The sequence below is a fragment of the Pogoniulus pusillus genome, chromosome 12, assembly GCF_015220805.1.
Source record: "Pogoniulus pusillus isolate bPogPus1 chromosome 12, bPogPus1.pri, whole genome shotgun sequence".
NCBI lineage: Eukaryota > Metazoa > Chordata > Aves > Piciformes > Lybiidae > Pogoniulus > Pogoniulus pusillus.
The window spans coordinates 32137974-32160746 of NC_087275.1; the positions used below are offsets into that span (position 1 = coordinate 32137974).

The 22773-nt window shown below is 54.4% G+C and overlaps 1 protein-coding gene across 8 annotated transcripts in view; it reads left to right on the forward strand.

Moving 5' to 3' along the window:
• SH3KBP1 (SH3 domain containing kinase binding protein 1) overlaps nucleotides 1-22773 on the forward strand; it is a 178440-nt gene that overhangs the window by 106109 nt on the left and 49558 nt on the right. For all 8 annotated transcript variants that reach the window (XM_064152048.1, XM_064152049.1, XM_064152047.1 and 5 more), the window contains 3 exons: nucleotides 1383-1579; nucleotides 12178-12253; nucleotides 18009-18103. In XM_064152048.1, coding sequence (XP_064008118.1) covers nucleotides 1383-1579; nucleotides 12178-12253; nucleotides 18009-18103 — 368 coding nt within the window. The remainder of the gene's footprint in view (nucleotides 1-1382; nucleotides 1580-12177; nucleotides 12254-18008; nucleotides 18104-22773) is intronic.

Consider the following 22773-nt stretch of genomic DNA (forward strand, 5'->3'; position numbering starts at 1 on the left):
CTTGTACTCAGCAGTGCTCAGGCCACCCCTGGAGTGCTGTGTCCACCTCTGGGCTCCTCCATTGCAGAGAGATGCTGAGGTGCTGGAAGGTGTTTGGAGCAGGGCAGCAAGGCTGGGGAGGGGCCTGGAGCACAGCCCTGTGAGGAGAGGCTGAGGGAGCTGGGGGGGTGCAGCCTGCAGCAGAGGAGGCTCAGGGCAGAGCTCATTGCTGCCTGCAGCTGCCTGCAGGGAGGCTGTAGCCAGGTGGGGTTGGGCTCTGCTGCCAGGCAGCCAGCAGCAGAAGAAGGGGACAGAGGCTGAAGCTGTGCCAGGGCAGGTCTAGGCTGGATGTTGTTAGGAAGTTGTTGTCAGAGAGAGTGATTGGCACTGGAATGGGCTGCCCAGGGAGGTGGTGGAGTGGCTGTGGCTGGAGGTGTTGCAGCCAAGCCTGGCTGGGCACTGAGTGCCATGGTCTGGTTGGTTGGGCAGGGCTGGGTGCTAGGTTCATAGAATCAACCAGCTTGGAAGGGACCTCCAAGCTCATCCAGTTGCACCTATTATTGGGCTGGGTGAGCTGGGAGCTCTGTTCCAGCCTGGTTGGTTGTGTGGGTCTAGGACAGTGTCTCCTCCCAAGGAACAAGCGGTAGGAGAAGGTGAGGATGCCTCACGTGGCACATGGAGAGGGTCAGGTCGCATCCCTGGCCTCTGCCACTCAGAGAGCAGAGCTCTGCAGAGAGGTGCAGGTAAATGTTCCTGTTCCCTGAGAGAGAAGGGTGCAGAGCAGGATGTGAGCCTGGGCTGCTTGTGCTGCTGGAGGGCAGCCTGCATGGGTGCTGCATTTCTCCGGGGCTGGCTGCGCCGCAGAGAGCTTTCCCTTGCAGCCCAGAGCACATTCTGCAGCTCCCTGGATTGCAGATTTGTCTGAGCAGCTCTCAGCTTTTCATTTCCCAGCCAGATAACGTAGCTGTAGGTGCTGACTGCAGAATTGGCTTGGTAGCAGTCACACAGATGTAAGGCAGAGTGTGCCTGCTCTGGCTGCTTCTTAGCTCCCAGGGGCTTTCTACAGAGGCTGCCCCACAGCTGAGTGTAGCTCTTGGTGTCTGTTGGGTTCTCTTCCAAAGGGTTTTGTCTGCAGGAGAGAGGTTTTCTCAGTGCTCAAGGAATGGCCATTCCTCAGGCATGGAGTGTGCATGCTGTGGGGTTGGTGTAAGTTCCAGCTGCTCCCCCAAGGCAGGCTGAGTTCAGAAGCTCCGAAGGGCTCGCATGGAACAGAGAGCATCTTCCCTACCTGTTCCTTGTGGTTTTCCTTGAGAGGATGCTGGCAGGAATCATCTTCCAGTCACCAGGGGAGAGCAGTGAGCTTCACACCTAAGAACCCTTCTTCCATCCCTCCCATTTCACAGGCCTGAAGGACGCTGCAGGCTCTGAGAGCGACGGTGGTGACTCCGGCAGCACGAAGTCGGAAGGGGCCAACGGAGGCACAACAATCCAGCCCAAAAAGGTCAAGGGGGTTGGCTTTGGAGATATCTTCAAAGACAAACCTATAAAGCTACGACCAAGGTCAATAGAAGTGGAAAATGACTTTGTGCCAGTAGATAAGGTATGTGCCATTTCCTCCTTCTCTCTCTCTCGGTGTTGGCAGTTGCCATCCCCAGGTTCTAAAGTCTGGCCCAAACTTGAAGCTTTTGGGCTCTTAGTCCTGATCTTTCTCTGGGCAAGGTTCTGCTTTCTCTTCTTTTTGTTGCATGGATGAAAATGAACTGAAGGGAGACCTCAGCCTGCCTGCAGGAACTTTTGCTTTGCTCAAAGGTTTGCTCAGCTGGTTCTAGTTCCAGCTGTTTGCTTGGCCTCTTTTTCCTCTAAAAACAGAATAGCACTTTAGAGAGCAAGGCTGGAGAGGGTTTGAAGCTTCTCAGTTACTCACATCATGATTAATCCTAGAATCAGGCAGGGTTGGAAGGGAGCACAAGGAGCAGGCAGTGCCAACCCCCTGCCATGCCCAGGGACACCCTACCCTAGAGCAGGCTGCACACAGCCTCAGCCAGCCTGGCCTCAAACACCTCCAGCCATGGGGCCTCAACCACCTCCCTGGGCAACCCCTGCCAGGCTCTCACCACTCTCCTGCTCAACAACTTCCTCCTCACCTCCAGCCTCACTCTCCCCACCTCCAGCTTTGCTCCATTCCCCCCACTCCTGTCACTCCCTCACAGCCTCAGAAGTCCCTCCCCAGCTTTTTTGGAGCCCCCTTCAGATGCTGGAAGGCCACAAGAAGGTCCCCTGGGAGCCTCCTCTGCTCCAGCCTGCACAGCCCCAACTCTTTCAGGCTGTGCTCACAGCAGAGCTGCTGCAGCCTCTCAGCATCCTCCTGGCCCTGCTCTGGACACTCTCCAGCATCTCCACAGCCCTCTTGTCCCAGGGGCTCCAGAGCTGGATGCAGGACTCCAGGTGGGGTCTCAGCAGAGCAGAGCAGAGGGGGAGAATCCCCTCCCTGGCCCTGCTGGCCACACTGCTGCTGCTGCAGCCCAGGCTCTGCTTGGCTTTCTGGGCTGCAAGTGCACACTGCTGGCTCCTGCTGAGCTTCTCCTCCAGCAGCACCCCCAAGTCCCTCTGCTCAGGGCTGCTCTCCAGACACTCACTGCCCAGCCTGCATTGGTGCTTGGCATTGCCTCCACCCAGCTGCAGGACCTTGCCCTTCGTCTTGCTGAACCTCCTGAGCTTGGCTTGTGCCCACCTCTGCAGCCTGCCCAGGTCCCTCTGGATGGATCCTGCCCTCCAGCCTGGCTGCTGCACCACACAGCTTGGTGTGGGCAGCAAACTTGCTGAGGCTGCACTCAGTGCCTCTGTCCATGGCACCACAGAGATGCTGAACAAGACTGGTCCCAGGACTGATCCCTGAGGGACTCTGCTTGTCCCTGGCCTGCACTTGGCCATGGAGCCATTGACAGCCACTCTTTGGGTGCAGCCATCATTGCACCCAAAGCTTCCTGATGCTTGCATGTGGCAGATTCTATCATTATATACTTAAAAAAAAAAATCAAAGAGCCTTTGGCATTCAGTACCTGAATGTGGTGACAGCTTTGATGACAGAAAGGATGGTTTCAGAAGCCACCTTGGCTTTGTTCAAGGGGATTATGCAAAGTGAAAGCATTGAATTCATGGCTTTGGTCTAGGTGGTATCAAAACAAAGACCTGAGATGAACACTGGGGGAAACATTGACTTGCTTACAAATTGAAACTGAGCAGCAGCTCTGCATCAAAAGGACTTGGGGGTGCTGATGGTTGAGAAGCTGGACAGTGTGAGCTGGCAGCCCAGAAGGCCAGTGGCAGCCTGGGCTGCATCCAAAGAAGTGTGAGCAGCAGGATGATGGAGGTGATTCTGCCACTCTGCTTTGGTGAGACCTCACCTGGAGTGCTGCATCCAACTCTGGAGCCCTCAGTGCAGGAAGAACATGGCCCTGATGGAGCAGCTCCAGAGAAGGGCCACCAGAATGATCTATCTGAAACCCCTCTGCTATGGGGACAGGCTGGGGGAGCTGGGGTTGTTCAGCCTGGAGAAGAGAAGGCTTCAGGGAGACCTAAGAGCAGCCTGCCAGGACCTGAAGTGGACTACAAAAAGGCTGAGAAGGGACTTTCTTACAAGGGCTTGTAGTGGTAGGATGAGAGGAGCAACAGTTTTGAGCTTAAGGAGGGCAGATTGAGGCTGGAGGTTGGGAAGAAATTCTTCCCAGTGAGGGTGGGGAGACACTGGCACAGCTGTGGCTGCTCCCTCTCTGGAGGCGTTCAGAGTCAGGTTGGATGAGGCCTTGAGCAACCTGAACTGGTGGGAGGTGGCAGGGAGGTTGGAACTGGATGATGTTCAAGATCCCTTCCAGCCCTTCCCTCCATGGCAGGGAGGTTGGAACTGGATGATGTTCAAGACCCCTTCCAACCCTTCCCTTCCCTCCATGGCAGGGAGGTTGGAACTGGGTGATCTTCAAGACCCCTTCCAACCCTTCCCTTCCCTCCATGGCAGGGAGGTTGGAACTGGGTGATCTTCAAGATCCCTTCCAACCCTTCCCTTCCCTCCATGGCAGGGAGGTTGGAACTGGATGATGTTCAAGATCCCTTCCAACCCTTCCCTTCCCTCCATGGCAGGGAGGTTGGAACTGGATGATCTTCAAGACCCCTTCCAGCCCTTCCCTTCCCTCCATGGCAGGGAGGTTGGAACTGGATGATCTTCAAGATCCCTTCCAACCTGAACCATCTTACCTTTTCTTTCTGGTGCAGTTAACTTTCAGGAAGAAGAAGAAAGAGAATGAAAAGCTGCTTGGTTTGTGCAAGGAGGGGCAGTGGGAAAGCAGCTTGCCCCTTTTGGGGCAGGCTCACTCAAAGCAAGGCTTGGCTGTAGGGTGCAGAATGGGAAATGCCAAGCTGAGTTTCAGGAGAGGAATGGATTGGAGAGGCTTGGCTGCCAGGGAGTGCCTGGTGAGTCACTCAGCTGTGCAACACAGGTGAAGAGTGACTCCATCTCCTGCCTCCTTCCTGCCCTTCCCTGCTAGCTCACTGCACCTCTGTGCTTCCATGGTTTCTCAGGTTGGACTGGAAACATTCAGGCTGCCTGAACAGAGCTGTCCAGGTATTGGTGCCATGGTTCAGCTTTCCCATCCATCTGCACTAACAGCTTTTGGCCAGGGAGGTCACCCACACTGTGCTTTGTGCTGCTTGTGACACTCAGGGTGTGCAGGGTGGTTGTTATCCATGCCAAGAGCTTCCCATGTTGGTCTCCCTTCCTGCTTTTGGACTCTCAGGATGTGCAGGGTGGTTGTTATCCATGCCAAGAGCTTCCCATGTTGGTCTCCCTTCCTGCTTTTGGACTCTCAGGATGTGCAGGGTGGTTGCTGTCCATGGCAGGAGCTTCCCATGTTGGTCTCCCTTCCTGCTTTTGGACTCTCAGGTGTGCAGGGTGGTTGTTATCCATGCCAAGAGCTTCCCATGTTGGTCTTCCTTCCTGCTTTTGGACTCTCAGGTATGCAGGGTGGTTGTTATCCATGCCAAGAGCTTCCCATGTTGGTCTCCCTTCCTGCTTTTGGACTCTCAGGATGTGCAGGGTGGTTGCTGTCCATGCCACAGAGCTTCCCATGTTGGTCTCCCTTCCTGCTTTTGGACTCTCAGGTGTGCAGGGTGGTTGCTGTCCATGCCAAGAGCTTCCCATGTTGGTCTCCCTTCCTGCTTTTGGACTCTCAGGATGTGCAGGGTGGTTGCTGTCCATGCCAAGAGCTTCCCATGTTGGTCTCCCTTCCTGCTTTTGGACTCTCAGGTGTGCAGGGTGGTTGCTGTCCATGCCAAGAGCTTCCCATGTTGGTCTCCCTTCCTGCTTTTGGACTCTCAGGATGTGCAGGGTGGTTGCTGTCCATGCCAAGAGCTTCCCATGTTGGTCTCCCTTCCTGCTTTTGGACTCTCAGGTGTGCAGGGTGGTTGCTGTCCATGGCACAGAGCTTCCCATGTTGGTCTCCCTTCCTGCTTTTGGACTCTCAGGTGTGCAGGGTGGTTGCTGTCCATGCCACAGAGCTTCCCATGTTGGTCTCCCTTCCTGCTTTTGGACTCTCAGGTGTGCAGGGTGGTTGCTGTCCATGCCAGGAGCTTCCCATGTTGGTCTCCCTTCCTGCTTTTGGACTCTCAGGGTGTGCAGGGTGGTTGTTATCCATGCCAGGAGCTTCCCATGTTGGTCTCCCTTCCTGCTTTTGGACTCTCAGGTGTGCAGGGTGGTTGCTGTCCATGGCACAGAGCTTCCCATGTTGGTCTCCCTTCAGCAAAGATCTGGCTGTATGAAAGGACCTCAGCAAGCATATGCTTGAAAGAATTTTGACTTCTTCCTGACTTGAGCTGCTTGAAGAACACCTTAGGATAGAAGCAGAGTGGTGTAAGATCTATTGGTAGTAGCAGAAGCCCTTCCCTAAAGCAAGGTGGAGAATCTGTTCTGTTCAGTGAGGCTCACTGGAAAGAATTTCTTTCTCCTCTCCAGCCTCAATCTGCCCTCCTCAAGCTTCAATCCATTCCCTCTCATCCTGGCACTCCCAGCCCTTGCCAAAAGTCCCTTCCTGGCTTTCCTGTCGCCCACTCAGGCACTGGCAGGCTGCTCTGAGGTCTCCCCAGAACCTTCTCTTCCCCATGCTGAACAGCTCCAACTCTGAGCCCATCCCCACAGCCCTCTGATCATCTTGGTGGCTTCTCCTGGACCTGCCCTCCTCTTTCCCAGTCCTCTGGAAGTTGAGTGTTGGTGAAGGGGCAGCATCAAGAGCAGCTAAGGTTTTTCACAGGGCATCCCAGTGGTACTTCAGCCTCTGTGACCATTTCTGGTTGCTAAAACAAAAGCCAAACCAAGGCCATAAATGCCATGACATTGCAGAGGGGTTGGGCTGGTTTGTGGAGGTCACTGTGGGGGTTGGGGCTTGATTTTAGGGGGAGAGTTCTGGATCCTTGGGGTTTGATGTTGCTTTGAGCTCTTAGCTTGGGGTTTTTGTTGAGGTTTTGTTGGGTTTGGGTTTGTTTCTTTTTTTTTTTTCCTTTTTGTTTGTTTTGTTGTTTGGGGTTTGTTGTTCGTGGTTTTGTTTCTTTGCTTGGGGGTTGTGGTGGGGGTGGGTTCAGTGTGGGTTTGTTTTAACAGAGAGGCTCAGGCTTTGTCATGACCTCCTTTTCCTAGAGAGCTGTTTGCCAGGCTTTTGCCTGGGGTGTTCACAAAAGGTGCTTACATCCCTGCTGCTGTTGCCTCTCCCAGGCTCACAGGGGGTCAGGGGTTGGAAGGGACCCAAAGACATCATCCAGTCCAAACCCCCTGCCAGAGCAGGATCTCCCATGCCAGATCACACAGGATCACATCCAGGATCCCAGGCTCAGGGGATGTCAGGGGTTGGAAGTGACCCAAAGAGCTCATCCAGTCCTACTCCCTGCCAGAGCAGGAGCACACAACCTAGCTCAGGGCACACAGGAACACATCCAGACAGGCCTGGGGAAGGCTCCAGAGAAGGAGACTCCACAGCCTCTCTGGGCAGCCTGTGCCAGGGCTCTGGGACCCTTCCAGGCAAGAAGTTCCCCCTTGTGCTGAGCTGGAACCTCCTGTGCTGCAGCTTCCATCCATTGCTGCTTGTGCTGTGCCAGGGAGCAGTGAGCAGAGCCTGTCCCCCCCTCCTGACCCCCAGCCCTCAGAGAACTGTAAGCATTGATCAAATCCCCTCTGAGTCTTCTCCTCTCCAGACTGAGCAGCCCCAGGTCGCTCTCCTCATCTCCCCCCAGCTCTCAGTCTCCAGCTGCAGAAGAGAGCAGGCTGGCTGGGGAGGGGGAGGGAAGTTCTCCCTGGCTGTAAGCAGAGGTAGGAGAGCTGCTGGTTTGCTGCAAAATCAACAAGTGGAACCTTTGTTTCCCAGGGCTGGCCTCAGCATGAGTCAGTCTCAGGGCTGGGCTCTCCCTGAGCTGAGCTCATGCAAGGAAGGGGCAGGACTGCAGGGCTGCTCTTGGCAGCTTTGGGCTGCTGGGAGGCAGCTCAGCTCAGCCTGACAATGGGAGAGGAGGTATTGCTTTTGGGGAGTTGGGTTTTGTTCTGTGGCTGCTTCAAACTTTCCTTCTAATACTGATTCTTCAGAGCACAGGATTCAGCTGCAGGCTGCTTGTGGACTTCTGCAGGCTTTGGAGGTGCTGGGCAGGTAAAAAGGAAAGAAGTAAGAAGAGTGCTGAGGATCCTGAAGGACATTTCTGCTATAGAGGGGGGTATCTGGGGGGGAAAACATAACTGTGTCCAGGCTCTGCTTAGCTTAGTTGCTTTTTTTTCCTCCTCTCAGACTCTTTGGCCACTGAACTTAGAGAGAAATTTTGATTTCTAGGTGATTGAGTTTTGATTTTCTTCCTCTAAAGAAGTAATCTCACTTCACAGTGAGGCAAGAGGAGCTGCACTGGCTCTAGGATGTGGTGCTCTATCCAGTGGCTGCTTAGTACACAGAAATTCACTCCTGGGTTGGTGTTTTGCTTCCTATCCTTTGTAGGCTCTCAGGGAGTGGCAGGAGTGGGGGGAATGGAGCAGAGCTGGAGGTGGGGAGAGTGAGGCTGGAGGGGAGGAGGAAGTTGTTGAGCAGGAGAGTGGTGAGAGGCTGGCAGGGGTTGCCCAGGGAGGTGGTTGAGGCCCCATGGCTGGAGGTGTTTGAGGCCAGGCTGGCTGAGGCTGTGTGCAGCCTGCTCTAGGGTAGGGTGTCCCTGGGCATGGCAGTGAGGTTGGCACTGCCTGATCCTTGTGCTCCCTTCCAACCCTGCCTGGTTCTAGGATTCTAAATGCACTTTTTGGGACACAAAAAGAAAAAGAGGAGGAGCTGTGAGCAACTTGAGGATTCTCCTGCTTAAATAGAGGGGGCTGGACTGGGTGACCTTTGGAGGTCCCTTCCAACCCAGCCCATTCTGTGGTTCTGTGGCTCTTTACTAATGAATTTACTCTTCTGAGTGAGGTGATGGTTGAAGTGCTTTGTCCAAATGAAGCAAACTCATACCAGGTATTTTTGGGGGAGAAAATGATGTTGGGATGATAAAATCTGACTGGAAATTACCTTTTGCTTCAAGAGACAGCAAGGAAAAGTGGAGGCAACCCCCAGGGTTGTAAATGAGGAAGCACCAAGTGAAGTGGTTAATGATTTGCAGATAGTTTGGGGGCTTGGAGCAGAAACTTGTTGGATTTATCTCAACTTTGGGTTTTCTCAGCTGAAGTCATGTTAAACTCTGTGTGAAAATAAGGCTAAAAAGTTTTCTGAGCTGCTTTTTCCTCCCAGAGGAGGCTGCAAAGATGCTGAGAGGGCTGCAGCAGCTCTGCTCTGAGGCCAGGCTGAGAGAGCTGGGACTCTGCAGCCTGGAGAAGAGAAGGCTTGGAGGAGACCTTGGAGTGGCCTTGCAGGGTCTGAAGGGGGCTCCAGGAAGGCTGGGGAGGGACTAGTGACAAGGTCTGGGAATGAGAGGAGGAGGAATGGGTTTGAAGTGGCAGAGGGGAGATTGCAACTGGATGTTAGGAAGAAGTTGTTTGCAGTGAGGGTGGTGAGACACTGGCACAGGTTGCCCAGGGAGGTTGTGGAGCACAGAATCACCCAATGTGATCCACAACCTCCCTGGAGGTGTTCAGGGCCAGGTTGGATGAGGCCTTGAGCAACCTGTTCTAGTGGGAGGTGTCCCTGCCTGTGGCAGGAGGTTGGAACTGGATGATCCCTGTGGTCCCTTCCAGCTCTGACTGATTCTGTGTTGTCCCAGCTGGCTGCAGCAGGGTTGGACTGGTTGACTGGATAGGGCTGGGTGCTAGGTTGGACTGGATGAGCTTGGAGCTCTCTTCCAACCTGCTTGATTCTGTGACCTTTGGAGATCCCTTCCAGCCCAAACCATTGTGTCTCTAGGAAGTCCCAGTGGCATTTTGTGTTTCTAAATGAGCTCTGAAATGCTCTGGGCATGAGCCTGTGTTCTTACAGCCCTGCCAGCTAAGTGCTTTTGAAAGCTTCCCCATGAAACACAAAGAAGAGGGGAGAAGACTTAGCTCCTGGGAAGGAATCATAGAATCCAGCAGGCTGGCAGGGAGCTCCAAGCTCATCCAGCCCAACCTAGCACCCAGCCCTATCCAGTCATCTAGGCCATGGCACTAAGTGCCCCAGCCAGGCTTGGCTGCAACACCTCCAGGGAAGTCCTGGTGCAACAGTGCCTGCTAGTCAGATAGGGGCTGCTGCTGCCTGCTGGGTGCTGGGCCACTTGCCATGCACTGCTCAGCCAAAAAGCAGCAGACTGATGTATGCACCTTCAAGACAGGAAGGACATGGACCTCCAAAGGGCATCCAGTCCAACCCCCCTTGCAGCCAGCAGGGACATTCTCCACTAGAGCAGCTTGCTCACAGCCCTGGCCAGCCTCACCTTGAACAGCTCCACAGATGGAGGCTCAAACACCTCCCTGGGCAGCCTGTTGCAGTGTTGCAGCAGCCTCCTGGTGCAGAGCTTGTTCCTCACAGCCAAGCTCAGGCTGCTCTGCTCTTATTGCAAACCATTGTCCCTTGTCATGGGCCCACAGGATATTAGGAGTTGGAAGAGACCCAAGGAGATCATTGAGTCCAATCCCCCTGCCAGAGCAGGAGCACACAGTCTAGCTCAGGGCACACAGAACACATCCAGACAGGCCTGGAAAGGCTCCAGAGAAGGAGACTCCACAACCTCTCTGGGCAGCCTGTGCCAGGGCTCTGGGACCCTGCCAGGCAAGAAGTTCCCCTTGTGCTGAGCTGGCACCTCCTGTGCTGCAGCTTCCATCCATTGCTCCTTGTCCTATCCCAGGGAGCAGTGAGCAGAGCCTGTCCCCCCCTCCTGACCCCCAGCCCTCAGCTATTGATAAACATTGATTCAATCCCCTCTCAGTCTTCTCTTCTCCAGACTGGGCAGCCCCAGGGCCCTCAGCCTCTCCTCATCAGGCAGTGCTGCAGTCCTGTCCCTGCAGGCCTTTGCCAACAGTCCCTCTGCAGCCTGCTTGCAGCCCCTGTGGGTCCTGGCAGGCTGCTCTTGGGTCAGCCTGGAGCCTTCTCTTCTCCAGGCTGCACACCCCCAGCTCCCTCAGCCTGTCCTCACAGCAGAGGTGCTCCAGCCCTGATCTTTTTCATGTCCCTCCTCTGCACCCACTCCATCAGGTCCAAGTCCTTCCTATAGTGCAGGCTCCAGAGCTGAGGGAGGCATCAGCAAAAGCCATTCCCTGTTGTCCTGCATTTCTGAGCTAGAAGTAGCTGTGCTGCCTGCCTTACTGCTGCTGGAGTGAGTGAAAAGCCTCTGCAGAGCGTGCAAGGTTCATTCACTTGCTGTAGAAGTGAGAGATCAGAACAGATGGATGCTGCAGCCTGGATCGTGGCAGCTGCAGCCTGGAGAGGCTCCATCCTCCTGGGGGAGCAGGAAGGAATTTCATTCACCCAGTGCAGATGGACTAAAGGATTCTTCCTGGTCAAGAGAGAAGCTAATGCTGAATTGGAGCCTGCAAATGGTACCATTGCTGCAGGGGGCTGTGGGCAGCCTGATCAGGAGCCAGACAACTGCAGCCCTGTCAGCCTGACCTCAGTGCCAGGCAGGCTCATGGAACAGCTCATCCTGAGGCCACAGCTGGAATATTTGTCCAGCTCTGGGCCACTCAGGTCACAAAGGAGCTCAGGGAACTGCTTGGGAGAGTCCAGCACAGAGCCCCAGAGCTCTGCAGGCAGGGAACATCTCCTGTGGGGCCAGGCTGAGGCAGCTGGGGCTGGCAGCTGGCAGCAGAGCAGCCTGAGGGCTGCCCTCAGTGCTGTGCCCAAGCTGTGCAGGGCAGTGTGGGCAGGACGCAGGCAGGCTCTGCTCAGGGCTGGCCCAGGGCAGCACAAGGGGCACTGGGGGCAAGCTGGGGCAGAGGAGGTGGCAGGGCAAGAGGAGGGGAAGCTTTTTGGCTGTGAGGGTGGCAGAGGCCTGGAGCAGGCTGCCCAGAGAGGCTGTGGAGTCTCCTTCTCTGCAGCCACTGCAACCCCCCTGGCTGTGCTGTGTGTGCCCTGCCCTGGCTGCTGCTGCCCTGGCAGGCTGTGGGACAGGATGCTCTCTGGAGGTCCCTTCCAACCCAAATCAATCTGACTCTCTGATAAAGATGAGTATCACCAATTCTATTTGCTTTGCTGGGGGCAAATAATCTTTCTTTGCTTTCAGCTTCCCATTCTGAGGCTGCTGATTGCTCATTGGAGAACTCCTCTGTAAATAAGATGCTGGCTGAAAACAGAAGCTGGAAGCATCTGAGCTTTCAAATCCCACTCAGTCTAGAGGGACTGAAATGAATACTCCCTGGAGGGACAGAAAGCAGGGGATTTTCTCATCCACTCTTCTTTCACTTCTGCTTTTGGTACTGAAGAGCCCCTTGCCTTAAATGATTTACTCACATAGGCAGTCAAGCTATGAAACTCCTGAAACTGTGTTAAGAGGCTACTGAAACTCTGTTGTTTAAAGCTGTTGGTGAGCTCCTTTTCTAGGAGGGAACCAGTGAGGGTCACACTTGAATGAACTCTTTAACAGTAATTAAAACAGAGGCTAACAACCACCCCCAAACTAACCTAAGTGCAGCTTAATTGTCTTTACTGTCCCCTTTCCTACTCCTGATTTTGGGATTTCCGTGGCAGCTCTTTATTGTGGTGTCCAATAACGTTGGGTTGTTGGTTTTATTGTTTCCAGACTGTTGGGAAGAAATTACCTCCAGCCACAGCCACTCAGGAGCCAACAAAAGCAGAAGTGGACAGCAGAACCAAAAGTGAGTGTCACAGTTTTGTCCTTCTGTGCATTTTGATGCTCCCAAGGCGCTTCAGAGCGAGCTGAACGCTGGGCTCTGCTCTGGGGTGCAAGTGTGTCTCATACAGATGCAAAGGTAGGAGGCAGATATATTTAGGGTAAACTGGGAGTAGGCAGGACACAGATTGCTTTGTGTCAGGCAATTCTCTGAGTTGGTTTTGTTCTGGCAGTCCTACCTTCAGTCTGCTGCCGTCACCAATCAAGTTAAATTGCATCCTCAGCTTTCACCCTAGAGGGTAGTTGGGAAGGGTAAGGCCAGGCTGGCTGAGGCTGTGGGCAGCCTGCTCTAGGGTAGGGTGTCCCTGGGCATGGCAGGGGGGTTGGAACTGGCTGATCCCTTCCATCCCTGCCTGATTCTGTGAATTAATCAGAGTTGAATAGGAGCCACCTTCAAGCTGTGGCTCGTAGGTAGGTCACAGAGCATGAGTGCCCTTGGCTTTGGTTAGGTTCATAGGGTGCTTTAGTTGCCAGGGACCTTAAAGCTCATCCAACCCCCCTGCCATGGGCAGGGACACCTCCCACCAGCCCAGCTCACTCCAAGACTCATCCAGGCTGGCCTTGAACACCTCCAGGGAGGCAGCATCCGTGAGCTCCCTGGGCAGCCTGTGCCAGTCTCACCACTCCCACTGGAAAGTATTTCTTCCTATTCTTCAGTCTCAATCTCTCCTCCTCCAGCTTCAATCCATTCCTTCTCATCCTTACCACTGCAAGCCCTGGGAAAAAGTCCTTTCCCAGCTTGCTTGTAGGTCCCCTTCAGGCACTGGCAGGCTGCTCTAAGATCTCTGCAGAGTCTTCTCCTCTCCAGGCTAAACAGCCCCAATCTCTCAGCCTGTCCCCACAGGGGAGCTTCTCTGAGGGGAGATCATCTTTGTGGCCTTCTCTGGACCCTCTCCAGCAGCTCCATGTCCCTTTCATCCTGGGGACACCAGATCTGGACTCAGGATTCCAGGTGGGGTCTGATTAGACCAGAGCAAAAGGGCTCAATCCCCTCCCTGTGCTGCTGCTCTCCCTGCTCTGGCTGCAGCCAGCACACAGCTGCCTCTGTGCTGCCAGCCACCAGTGCTGGCTGCTGGGCACTTTGGCACCAGCTGGCACCCCCAAGGCCTTCTCCTGCAGGCTGCTCTCAGCCACTCCTCTCCCAGCCTGGATTTGTGATTGGGATTGCACTGATCCAGGTGTAGGACCTTGCAGTTGGCCCTGGTGAACTTCCTGAGGTTAGCTTGCTCCCACCTCTCCAGCCTGGCCAAGTGCCTCTGGCTGGGTCCAGCAGAGCACACAGCTTGGTGCCATCCCCAGAGCTGCTGTGGGTGCCTCAGTGGCCATGTCACTGGCTTACGTAGCAGAAAGAGTCTGTGTGGGTGGCAGTGGTTTGTGTGGGAAGTGAGCAGTGTCCAAGAACTTCAGTTCCTGCTCTGGTTTTGGAGGTCATTTCATTGCTTAGTAAACAAAAAGTAACAATTGAGTCTTTTTAGGCCAGTCCCAGTTCTGTTCTAGGGAGGCATCTTCAGTGAGCTGCCAAACAGCTCCTGTAGACATCTCCCACCTTCTGATTCTGGGGTTCTGTAAAGTTAACAATGACATGGTGTGGATTCTGGTGGGAAAGACTGAGAAGGAAAAGAGGAGAAACGGAGTACTGCAGTCTTGCACCACCCTTCTAGGTCATGAGCAGATCTTGTTTTGTCTCAGGACTTGCAAGCCATTGCCAGGGAAGCACCTGGAGCAGCAGAGCATGGACTGTCTGCACAGAAGAGTCTGGCTACCACCTGCTCTGCCACAGCTTCTCAGAGCAGGGTTGCAGGAACAGCTTAAAGCAGCCTTTAGTGGCTTTGTGCTTGTCCACCCTGACCACCCTGAGCTCCTTTTGTGATCAGGTTCCTGCCTGGTGAATGCAGGGCAGGCTGTGGATGGAGTCTGCCTGGACTGCAGCAAAGCCTTTGACACTGCCTGCCACAGGCAGCTCCTGGCACAGCTGCAGCTCCTGGCTTGGGCAGATTCACTCTGGTATGGGTCAGGAACTGGCTGGAGGGCTGGGCCCAGAGAGTGGTGGTGAATGGTGCCACATCCAGCTGGCAGCTGGCACCAGTGCTGTGCCCCAGGGATCAGTGCTGGGCACAGTCCTGTTCAATGTCCTTATTGATGATCTGGAGCAGGGCATTGAGTCCAGCAGCAGTGAGTTTGCAGGTGACACCAAGCTAGGAGCAGCTGTGGAGCTGTTGGAGGGTAGCAGAGCCCTGCAGAGGTCTAGGCTGGATGTTAGGAAGTTGTTGGCAGAGAGAGTGATTGGCACTGGAATGGGCTGCCCAGGGAGGTGGTGGAGTGGCTGTGGCTGGAGGTGTTGCAGCCAAGCCTGGCTGGGGCACTTAGTGCCATGGTGTGGTTGGTTGGGCAGGGCTGGTTGCTAGGTTGGGTTGGGGGTGCTTGGAGCTCTCTGCCAACCTGAGTGGTTCTGTGATTGTATGATCAGCTGCACAGTACTGATTGACTTGCTGCTTGCTCTTAGCTTGTTCCCCTTGGGACTCGAGGCTGCTAATGGGAAGCACTGCCAGAGCTCAACTGCCCTGCAGAGAGAACTTGAAATACTGACAATGTGCAAGCTGGCACCACAGAGCAGGACTCCTGAATCAGTGTGCCATGGTCTGGGTGACTGGCCAGGGCTGGGTGCTAGGTTGGACTGGATGAACTTGGAGGTCTCTTCCAGCCTGCTTGTTTCTATGATTCTTTCTTACTTCCAGTTGTCTCTAGGAGGCTTCATCAACAGCTGCTTCTTTTGGACAGGGCTGGGTGCTAGGATGTGCTGGATGAGCTTGGAGGTCTCTTTCAATCTGGCTGATTCTATGATTCTATGAGAGACCTGTTCTAGTGAGAGGTGTCCCTGCCTATGGGAATTTCTTGACCTTTAAAGTGTTTCTCATCCTGGCTTTGTCCAGCAGTAATGATGAGCTCCCAGCATCTTTTCTTTCTGGATGTGATTTTCTTGGTGATGCCATGGAATGGTATTTGGGATGGCTTCAACAACAGGCAGGGCTTGGGGTATGAAGCAGGGCAAGGGAGGGGATTCTGCCCCTTGGCTCTGCTCTCCTCTTCTCGGACCCCACCTGCAGTCCTGGGTGCAGCTCTGCAGCCCCCAGCACAAGCAGGACATGGAAGTGTTGGAGGCAGTGCAGAGGAGGTCACCAAGATGCTGAGAGGGCTGCAGCAGCTCTGCTGTGAGCACAGGCTGAGAGAGTTGGGGCTGTGCAGGCTGGAGAAGAGAAGGCTTGGAGGAGACCTTGGAGTTGTCTTCCAGGATCTGAAATAGGCTACAAGAAGATTGGGGAGGGACTATTGACAAGGCCTTGTAATGAGAGGATGAGGAGGAATGGGTTTGAAGTGGCAGAGAGAGATTGAAAGTGGATGTTAGGAAGAAATTGTTTGCATTGAGGGTGGTGAGACACTGGCACAGGTTGAGGGTAGTGAGACCCTGGCACAGGTTGAGGGTGGTGAGACACTGGCACAGGTTTCCCAGGGAGGTTGTGGAGCACAGAATCACCCAATGTGATCAAAGATCACATTGGGTGATTCTGTGCTCCACAACCTCCCTGGAGGTGTTCAGCACCAGGTTGGATGAGACCTTGGGCAACCTGTTCTAGTGGGAGGTGTCCCTGCCTATGACAAGAGGTTGGAGCTGGCTGAGGTTAAACCATTCTATGTGCAAACATCATTCAACATCCCTTGTGGCAGAGCTCATGAGGAGAGTGGGCTACTTGTTGTGCAGCATCTTTGCATATTCCATGAATTTGCTCAAAACTTGGTTATTTTAGAACATTTTCACTTTTCCTGCAGTCTCAGGGCCCTCAGCAGAGTTTTTGGCATCTCTGCTCTTGCTTGGGAAGAAGAAGCTCATGTGTAGGAAGGTCTAATATAAAGCAATGATGTATAATTGTCTTGTCCTCAAGTGGCACCACAGGAGATGCTTTTCAATCAGTTGAGTTTGTCCTTCATAGAATCATAGAACCAAGCAGGTTGGCAGAGAGCTCCAAGCTCATCCAGCCCAACCTGGCACCCAGCCCTGCCCAACCAACCAGACCATGGCACTAAGTGCCCCAGCCAGGCTTGGCTGCAACACCTCCAGCCACAGCCACTCCACCACCTCCCTGGGCAGCCCATTCCAGTGCCAATCACTCTCTCTGCCGACAACTTCCTCCTAACATCCAGCCTAGACCTGCCCTGGCACAGCTTGACCCTCTGTCCCCTTCTTCTACTGCTGGCTGCCTGGCAGCAGAGCTCAACCCCACCTGGCTACAGCCTCCCTGCAGGCAGCTGTCAATAAAGACATCAAACAGGACTGTGCCCAGCACTGATCCCTGGGGCACACCACTGGTGACAGCTGCCAGGTGATTCCACAGGGTTGGGATTATAGAGTGAACAGTGGCAGAACTCAGGTGCTTGATGTTGTATGCTCTGGAATGATCTTCCTTTGGCTCAGGTGGTTGTAGGCATCAAGAACAGAGCCTGCATTCTGGTCTGTGCCCCCCAAAAAGAGGTGCTAGGCCTGTTTTGAGCATGCCACACACAGCTGCCTCAGAACACTGAGATACCTACACAGAGATAGGAGAACAGATTCATTCCAGTTGAGGTGGATGCTGCTCCTGAGCCACACACCCTTCCAGAAAGGGCCCATTCATATCTGTGTGTGTTCCTTTGGTCTTTTTAAACCTGCTCTCTTCAAGAATCACATCTCCTTTTTTTAACCTGCTTTAACAGCTGGAGTGCATCTTCCCCTTTTGATTTGTAAGGCACTTTTGAGGTCCTTGTCTGTTGCACAGCAACATGTTGTAAGTAGCTGCTGTTCCTGACTGCTGCTTTTTATGATCCCTGAGTAGGAGTGCTGGCTCCTTTATTTGCCAGATGAAAGCTGAGATGATGCTCTTATTTATAGACAGTAAAGGGGGGGAAAGGGAAGAGGGAACTTCAAACTGGTGTTCAGAAGTCTTCTTCTGTACTGGTTCTGCAGAAGTTTTAGGTGTGAGTGCAGGTACATTTGTTAATGTATTATTCGTTGGCCAGCAGAGCCAAAGGCATCCTGGGCTGGCTCAGGAGCAGCAGGACAAGGGAGGTTCTTGTGCCCACCTCTGTGCTCAGCACTGCTCAGGCCACCCCTGGAGTGCTGTGTCCAGCTCTGGGCTCCTCCATTGCAGAGAGATGTTGAGGTGCTGGAAGGTGTTTGGAGCAGGGCAGCAAGGCTGGGGAGGGGCCTGGAGCACAGCCCTGTGAGGAGAGGCTGAGGGAGCTGGGGGGGTGCAGCCTGCAGCAGAGGAGGCTCAGGGCAGAGCTCATTGCTGCCTGCAGCTGCCTGCAGGGAGGCTGTAGCCAGCTGGGGTTGGGCTCTGCTGCCAGGCAGCCAGCACTAGAACAAGGGGACAGAGGCTGAAGCTGTGCCAGGGCAGGTCTAGGCTGGATGTTGTTAGGAAGTTGCTGTCAGAGAGAGTGATTGGCACTGGAATGGGCTGCCCAGGGAGGTGGTGGAGTGGCTGTGGCTGGAGGTGTTGCAGCCAAGCCTGGCTGGGGCACTGAGTGCCATGGTCTGGTTGGTTGGGCAGGGCTGGGGGCTAGGTTGGGCTGGCTGAGCTTGGAGCTCTCTGCCAGCCTGCTTGATTCTCTGATTGTATGAATACACCCTTGGATGAGCAGTTGGCATGAGGTGATCACCTAACCACAGCAAATGTTCTTCCTTCCAGCCAAGGAGTACTGCAAGGTGATATTCCCCTACGAGGCGCAGAACGACGATGAGCTCACCATCCGAGAGGGCGACGTCGTCATGCTGATCAGTAAGGTAAGAGCAGTGTTCTCCTCTCAGCAGGGATCCAGTTCTTCAAATCAGCATCCTTCAGTTCCCACAGAATCCCTAAAAGTTCCCATAGAATCCCTACTTGTGCCATTGGCAGTGTCCTTGCTGCCACAGTGCTAGCTTCAGAGTGAAACGCTACACAGACCTCGGACCTGCAGCTCCTTCCCTCCTGTGCTTTAGAGCCTTGATTTGATAATGTGAAGAACATCAGAGCTGTAGTCTGGGCCCCTCAATGCAAGAGAGATGCTGAGGTGCTGGAAGGTGTTTGGAGCAGGGCAGCAAGGCTGGGGAGGGGCCTGGAGCAGAGCCCTGTGAGGAGAGGCTGAGGGAGCTGGGGGGGTGCAGCCTGCAGCAGAGGAGGCTCAGGGCAGAGCTGATTGCTGCCTGCAGCTGCCTGCAGGGAGGCTGTAGCCAGGTGGGGTTGGGCTCTGCTGCCAGGTAGCCAGCAGCAGAAGAAGGGGACAGAGGCTGAAGCTGTGCCAGGGCAGGTCTAGGCTGGATGTTGTTAGGAAGTTGTTGTCAGAGAGAGTGATTGGCACTGGAATGGGCTGCCCAGGGAGGTGGTGGAGTGGCTGTGGCTGGAGGTGTTGCAGCCAAGCCTGGCTGGGGCACTGAGTGCCATGGTCTGGTTGGTTGGGCAGGGCTGGGTGCTAGGTTGGGCTGGGGGAGCTTGGAGCTCTCTGCCAGCCTGCTGGATTCTATGATTCTAGAGCTCACAGGTTCATGCAATTAATTCTAGTTTCAGTCTACTGGCAGAGCTACACAAATCAGACACAGAGAAGATGTTAAGTGTTGAAAGGGACATTGAAGATCCTCCAGCTCCAACCTCCCTGCTCTGACTTACATGAAGGAAGAACCTAGGTACAAGAAGGAAGATTGTGAACACTTGCAGTTAGATTTCTAATTCTTCTCTGTAGGGTTTTATCCTGCTTGGGAAGGATTTTATGGAACCATAGAATGGTTTAGGTTGGAAGGGACCTCAAGGATCAGCCAGTTCCAACCCCCTGCCATAGGCAGGGACATCTCTCACTAGAACAGGTTGCTCAAGGCCTCATCCAACCTGGCCTTCAGCACCTCCAGGGAGGGAGCAGCCATGATCTCCCTGGGCAACTTCTTCAAGTGTCTCACCACCCTCACTGGAAAGCATCTCCAGTCTAAATCTCCCCTCCTCAAGCTTCAATCCATTGCTCCTCATCCTATCACCACAAGCTCTTCTAAAAGGTCCCTTCCTACTTTCTTGCAGTCCTCTTCAGGTGGCTTCAGTCAGGCTCTTCAGGGCTCTTTGATGGAGCCCTGGGTACAGTTGCCTTCTGGGCTGCCAGTGACCACTGTGTTCTCTATATTCAGGGAGTGATAGGACTGGGGGGGATGGAAAAAGAGCTAGAAATGGGTAGATTGAGCCTGGATGTTAGGAAGAAGCTCTTCAGCATGAGGGGGCTGAGAGCCTGGAATGGGTTGCCCAGGGAGGAGATGGAAGCCTCATCCCTGGGGACCACAAAATCAGTCAGGGCTGGAAGAGATCACAAGGATCAGGCAGTGCCAACCCCCTGCCATGCCCAGGGACACCCTACCCTAGAGCAGGCTGCACACAGCCTCAGCCAGCCTGGCCTCAAACACCTCCAGCCATGGGGCCTCAACCACCTCCCTGGGCAACCCCTGCCAGCCTCTCACCACTCTCCTGCTCAACAACTTCCTCCTCACCTCCAGCCTCACTCTCCCCACCTCCACCTTTGCTCCATTCCCCCCACTCCTGACACTCCCTCACAGCCTCAAAAGTCCCTCCCCAGCTTTCTTGTAGCCCCCTTCAGATCCTGGAAGGCCACAGTAAGAGTGGATGAGGCTGTGTGCAGCCTGCTCTAGTGTGAGGTGTCCCTGCCCTTGGCAGGGGGTTGGAGCTGGCTGCTCCTTGTGGTCCCTTCCAGCCCTGACTGCTTCTGTGGTTCTGTATTCCCCTGTCCTGCTCTCCAGGCTGATGGGACCAAGCCCCTGCAGACATTTTGCTCAGTTTTGTCTCTTTGCTGTGGCATGCCATGTGTCTGTGAGCAGTTACATAACACCTTGCCCCTGGAGAGCAGGGAAGGGGCCTGGCACCTCTCCATGGATGCTCTTTGTTCCGCTGTGTCTGAGCTAATGTGAGGCAGCGAAGAAGCAAAGCATAACAAGCAGTCACTTTGCAAATCCTTTTGTGGATTGCACACCTCATTGCAGCCAGAATGGTTTGGGTTTGGGTTTGCATTATTTCAACTGGTTTTAACACACAGCTTCAAAAAATAGCTAAGTGGTGTGGAGGCAGCATCCTTGCTGTAGAGGTCTGAGAACAGAGCTCCTTCGGGGGGGTTCTTCTTCCCTTGTAGTCAGTACTGCTCAGGCCACCCCTGGAGTGCTGTGTCCAGTTCTGGGCTCCTCCACTGCAGAGAGATGCTGAGTTGCTGGAAGGTGTTTGGAGCAGGGCAGCAAGGCTGGGGAGGGGCCTGGAGCACAGCCCTGTGAGGAGAGGCTGAGGGAGCTGGGGGGGTGCAGCCTGCAGCAGAGGAGGCTCAGGGCAGAGCTCATTGCTGCCTGCATCTGCCTGCAGGGAGGCTGTAGCCAGGTGGGGTTGGGCTCTGCTGCCAGGCAAGCAGCACCAGAAGAAGGGGACAGAGGCTGAAGCTGTGCCAGGGCAGGTCTAGGCTGGATGTTGTGAGGAAGTTGTTGTCAGAGAGAGTGATTGGCACTGGAATGGGCTGCCCAGGGAGGTGGTGGAGTGGCTGTGGCTGGAGGTGTTGCAGCCAAGCCTGGCTGGGGCACTTAGTGCCATGGTCTGGTTGGTTGGGCAGGGCTGGGTGCTAGGTTGGGCTGGGGGAGCTCTTCCGACCTGCAGGATGCATCCAGGCTCTGCTCAGGGCTGGCCAAGGGGCACTGGGGGCAAGCTGCAGCAGAGGAGGTGCCAGGGGAAGAGGAGGGGAAGCTTTTTGGCTGTGAGGGTGGCAGAGGCCTGGAGCAGGCTGCCCAGAGAGGCTGTGGAGTCTCCTTCTCTGCAGCCATTGCAACTTCCCTGGCTGTGTTGCTGTGTGCCCTGCCCTGGCTGCTGGCTGCTGCTGCTCTGGCATGAGGTTTGGACTGGATGAGCTTTAGAAATCCATGTTATGTACAGAACCTGTCCCTGTGTTATCAGTGCATTGGATGATCCTTTGAGGTCCATGTTAGGGTACAGAACCTGTCCCTGTGTTATCAGTGCATTGGATGATCCTTTGAGGTCCATGTTAGGGTACAGAACCTGTCCCTGTGTTATCAGTGCACTGCATGATCCTTTGAGGTCCATGTTAGGGTACAGAACCTGTCCCTGTGTTGTCCAGTTCTTAGAGTAGTTGCTGGGCCTTTAATTTCACCCCCACTGTGGCCCTTCTGCCAAAGGAGCTCCTCTGGCTTTCTCTCTTGCAGCAGCTTTAAATGCTCATCCTGATGCAGGAGGTAATTGTCCAGAGACCTTTCTTTAGCTGAGTGATTGCCAAGGAGAACTCAGCTGGGTAGGGCTGTGAAGGAAAGCAGCTGCTCTAATGGATGCAGGAGGCTCCTAAAGGGATGGAATTAGTAAGTGCTATGTGCAAGAGCCTTGCCAGTGAGCTGAGGCCTGGAGCAGGGGAAGGAGCAGGAACCTGATGATGTGGTAGAGGAGGGGAGTAGCTGGAAATGGAGCTCTTGGTCTAATGTGTGTCTGTTGCCTGCATTTGGGTTTTGGTTGCTTTTCTTTGCTGGGTTTTGCTGTGCACTTTGAATTGCAAATGGCACTCAGGGCTTTACAGCCTTTGAGCAGGGAAATAGGTGGAGGAGTGAGAGGACTTTCAGCTCTTCCTTCAGTATGAGCAACACAGCAGTTTGTGTCATGCATTTCTCCACACTAAGATGCATTTCTCAGTATTTTCCACTCTGGGATAATGAATGAAAGAGCTCCAATGTTTGAGGTTGTTAGAAATAAAGGTGGAGAGGGACTTAGGGGTGCTGGTGGAGGAGAAGCTGAGCAGGAGCCAGCAGTGTGCACTTGCAGCCCAGAAAGCCAAGCAGAGCCTGGGCTGCAGCAGCAGCAGTGTGGCCAGCAGGGCCAGGGAGGGGATTCTCCCCCTCTGCTCTGCTCTGCTGAGACCCCACCTGGAGTCCTGCATCCAGTTCTGGATCCCCATCACAAGAAGGACATGAATCTGTAGGAGAGGATCCAGAGGAGGCCCTCAAGGATGCTCAGAGGGCTGGAGCAGCTCTATGAGGTCAGGCTGAGAGAGCTGGGGCTGTGCAGGCTGGAGCAGAGGAGGCTCCCAGGAGACCTTCTTGTGGACTTCCAGCATCTGAAGGAGCTACAAGAAAGCTGGGGAGGGACTTTGGGGGCTGTGAGGGAGTGGCAGGACTGTTTTTAAAGCAGAAGTGTGGTAGCATTGAAAGAAGGGAAGAAATTAGTCACAATTACTGATAGTCATTGAGGTAATTCTGGTTCTCCTACCTCATAGAATCAGAGATAGACTGGTTTGGATTGGAGAGGACGTCCAAGGGTCATTCAGTGAATCCCCCTGCAGTCAGCAGGGACGTCCTCCACTACAGCAGCTTGCTCACAGCCTTGTTCTGTGAGCAGGCAGGCAGAGAGGGAGCTGGGGGTGCTGGCAGAGAGGAGCTGCAGAGGAGGCAGCAGT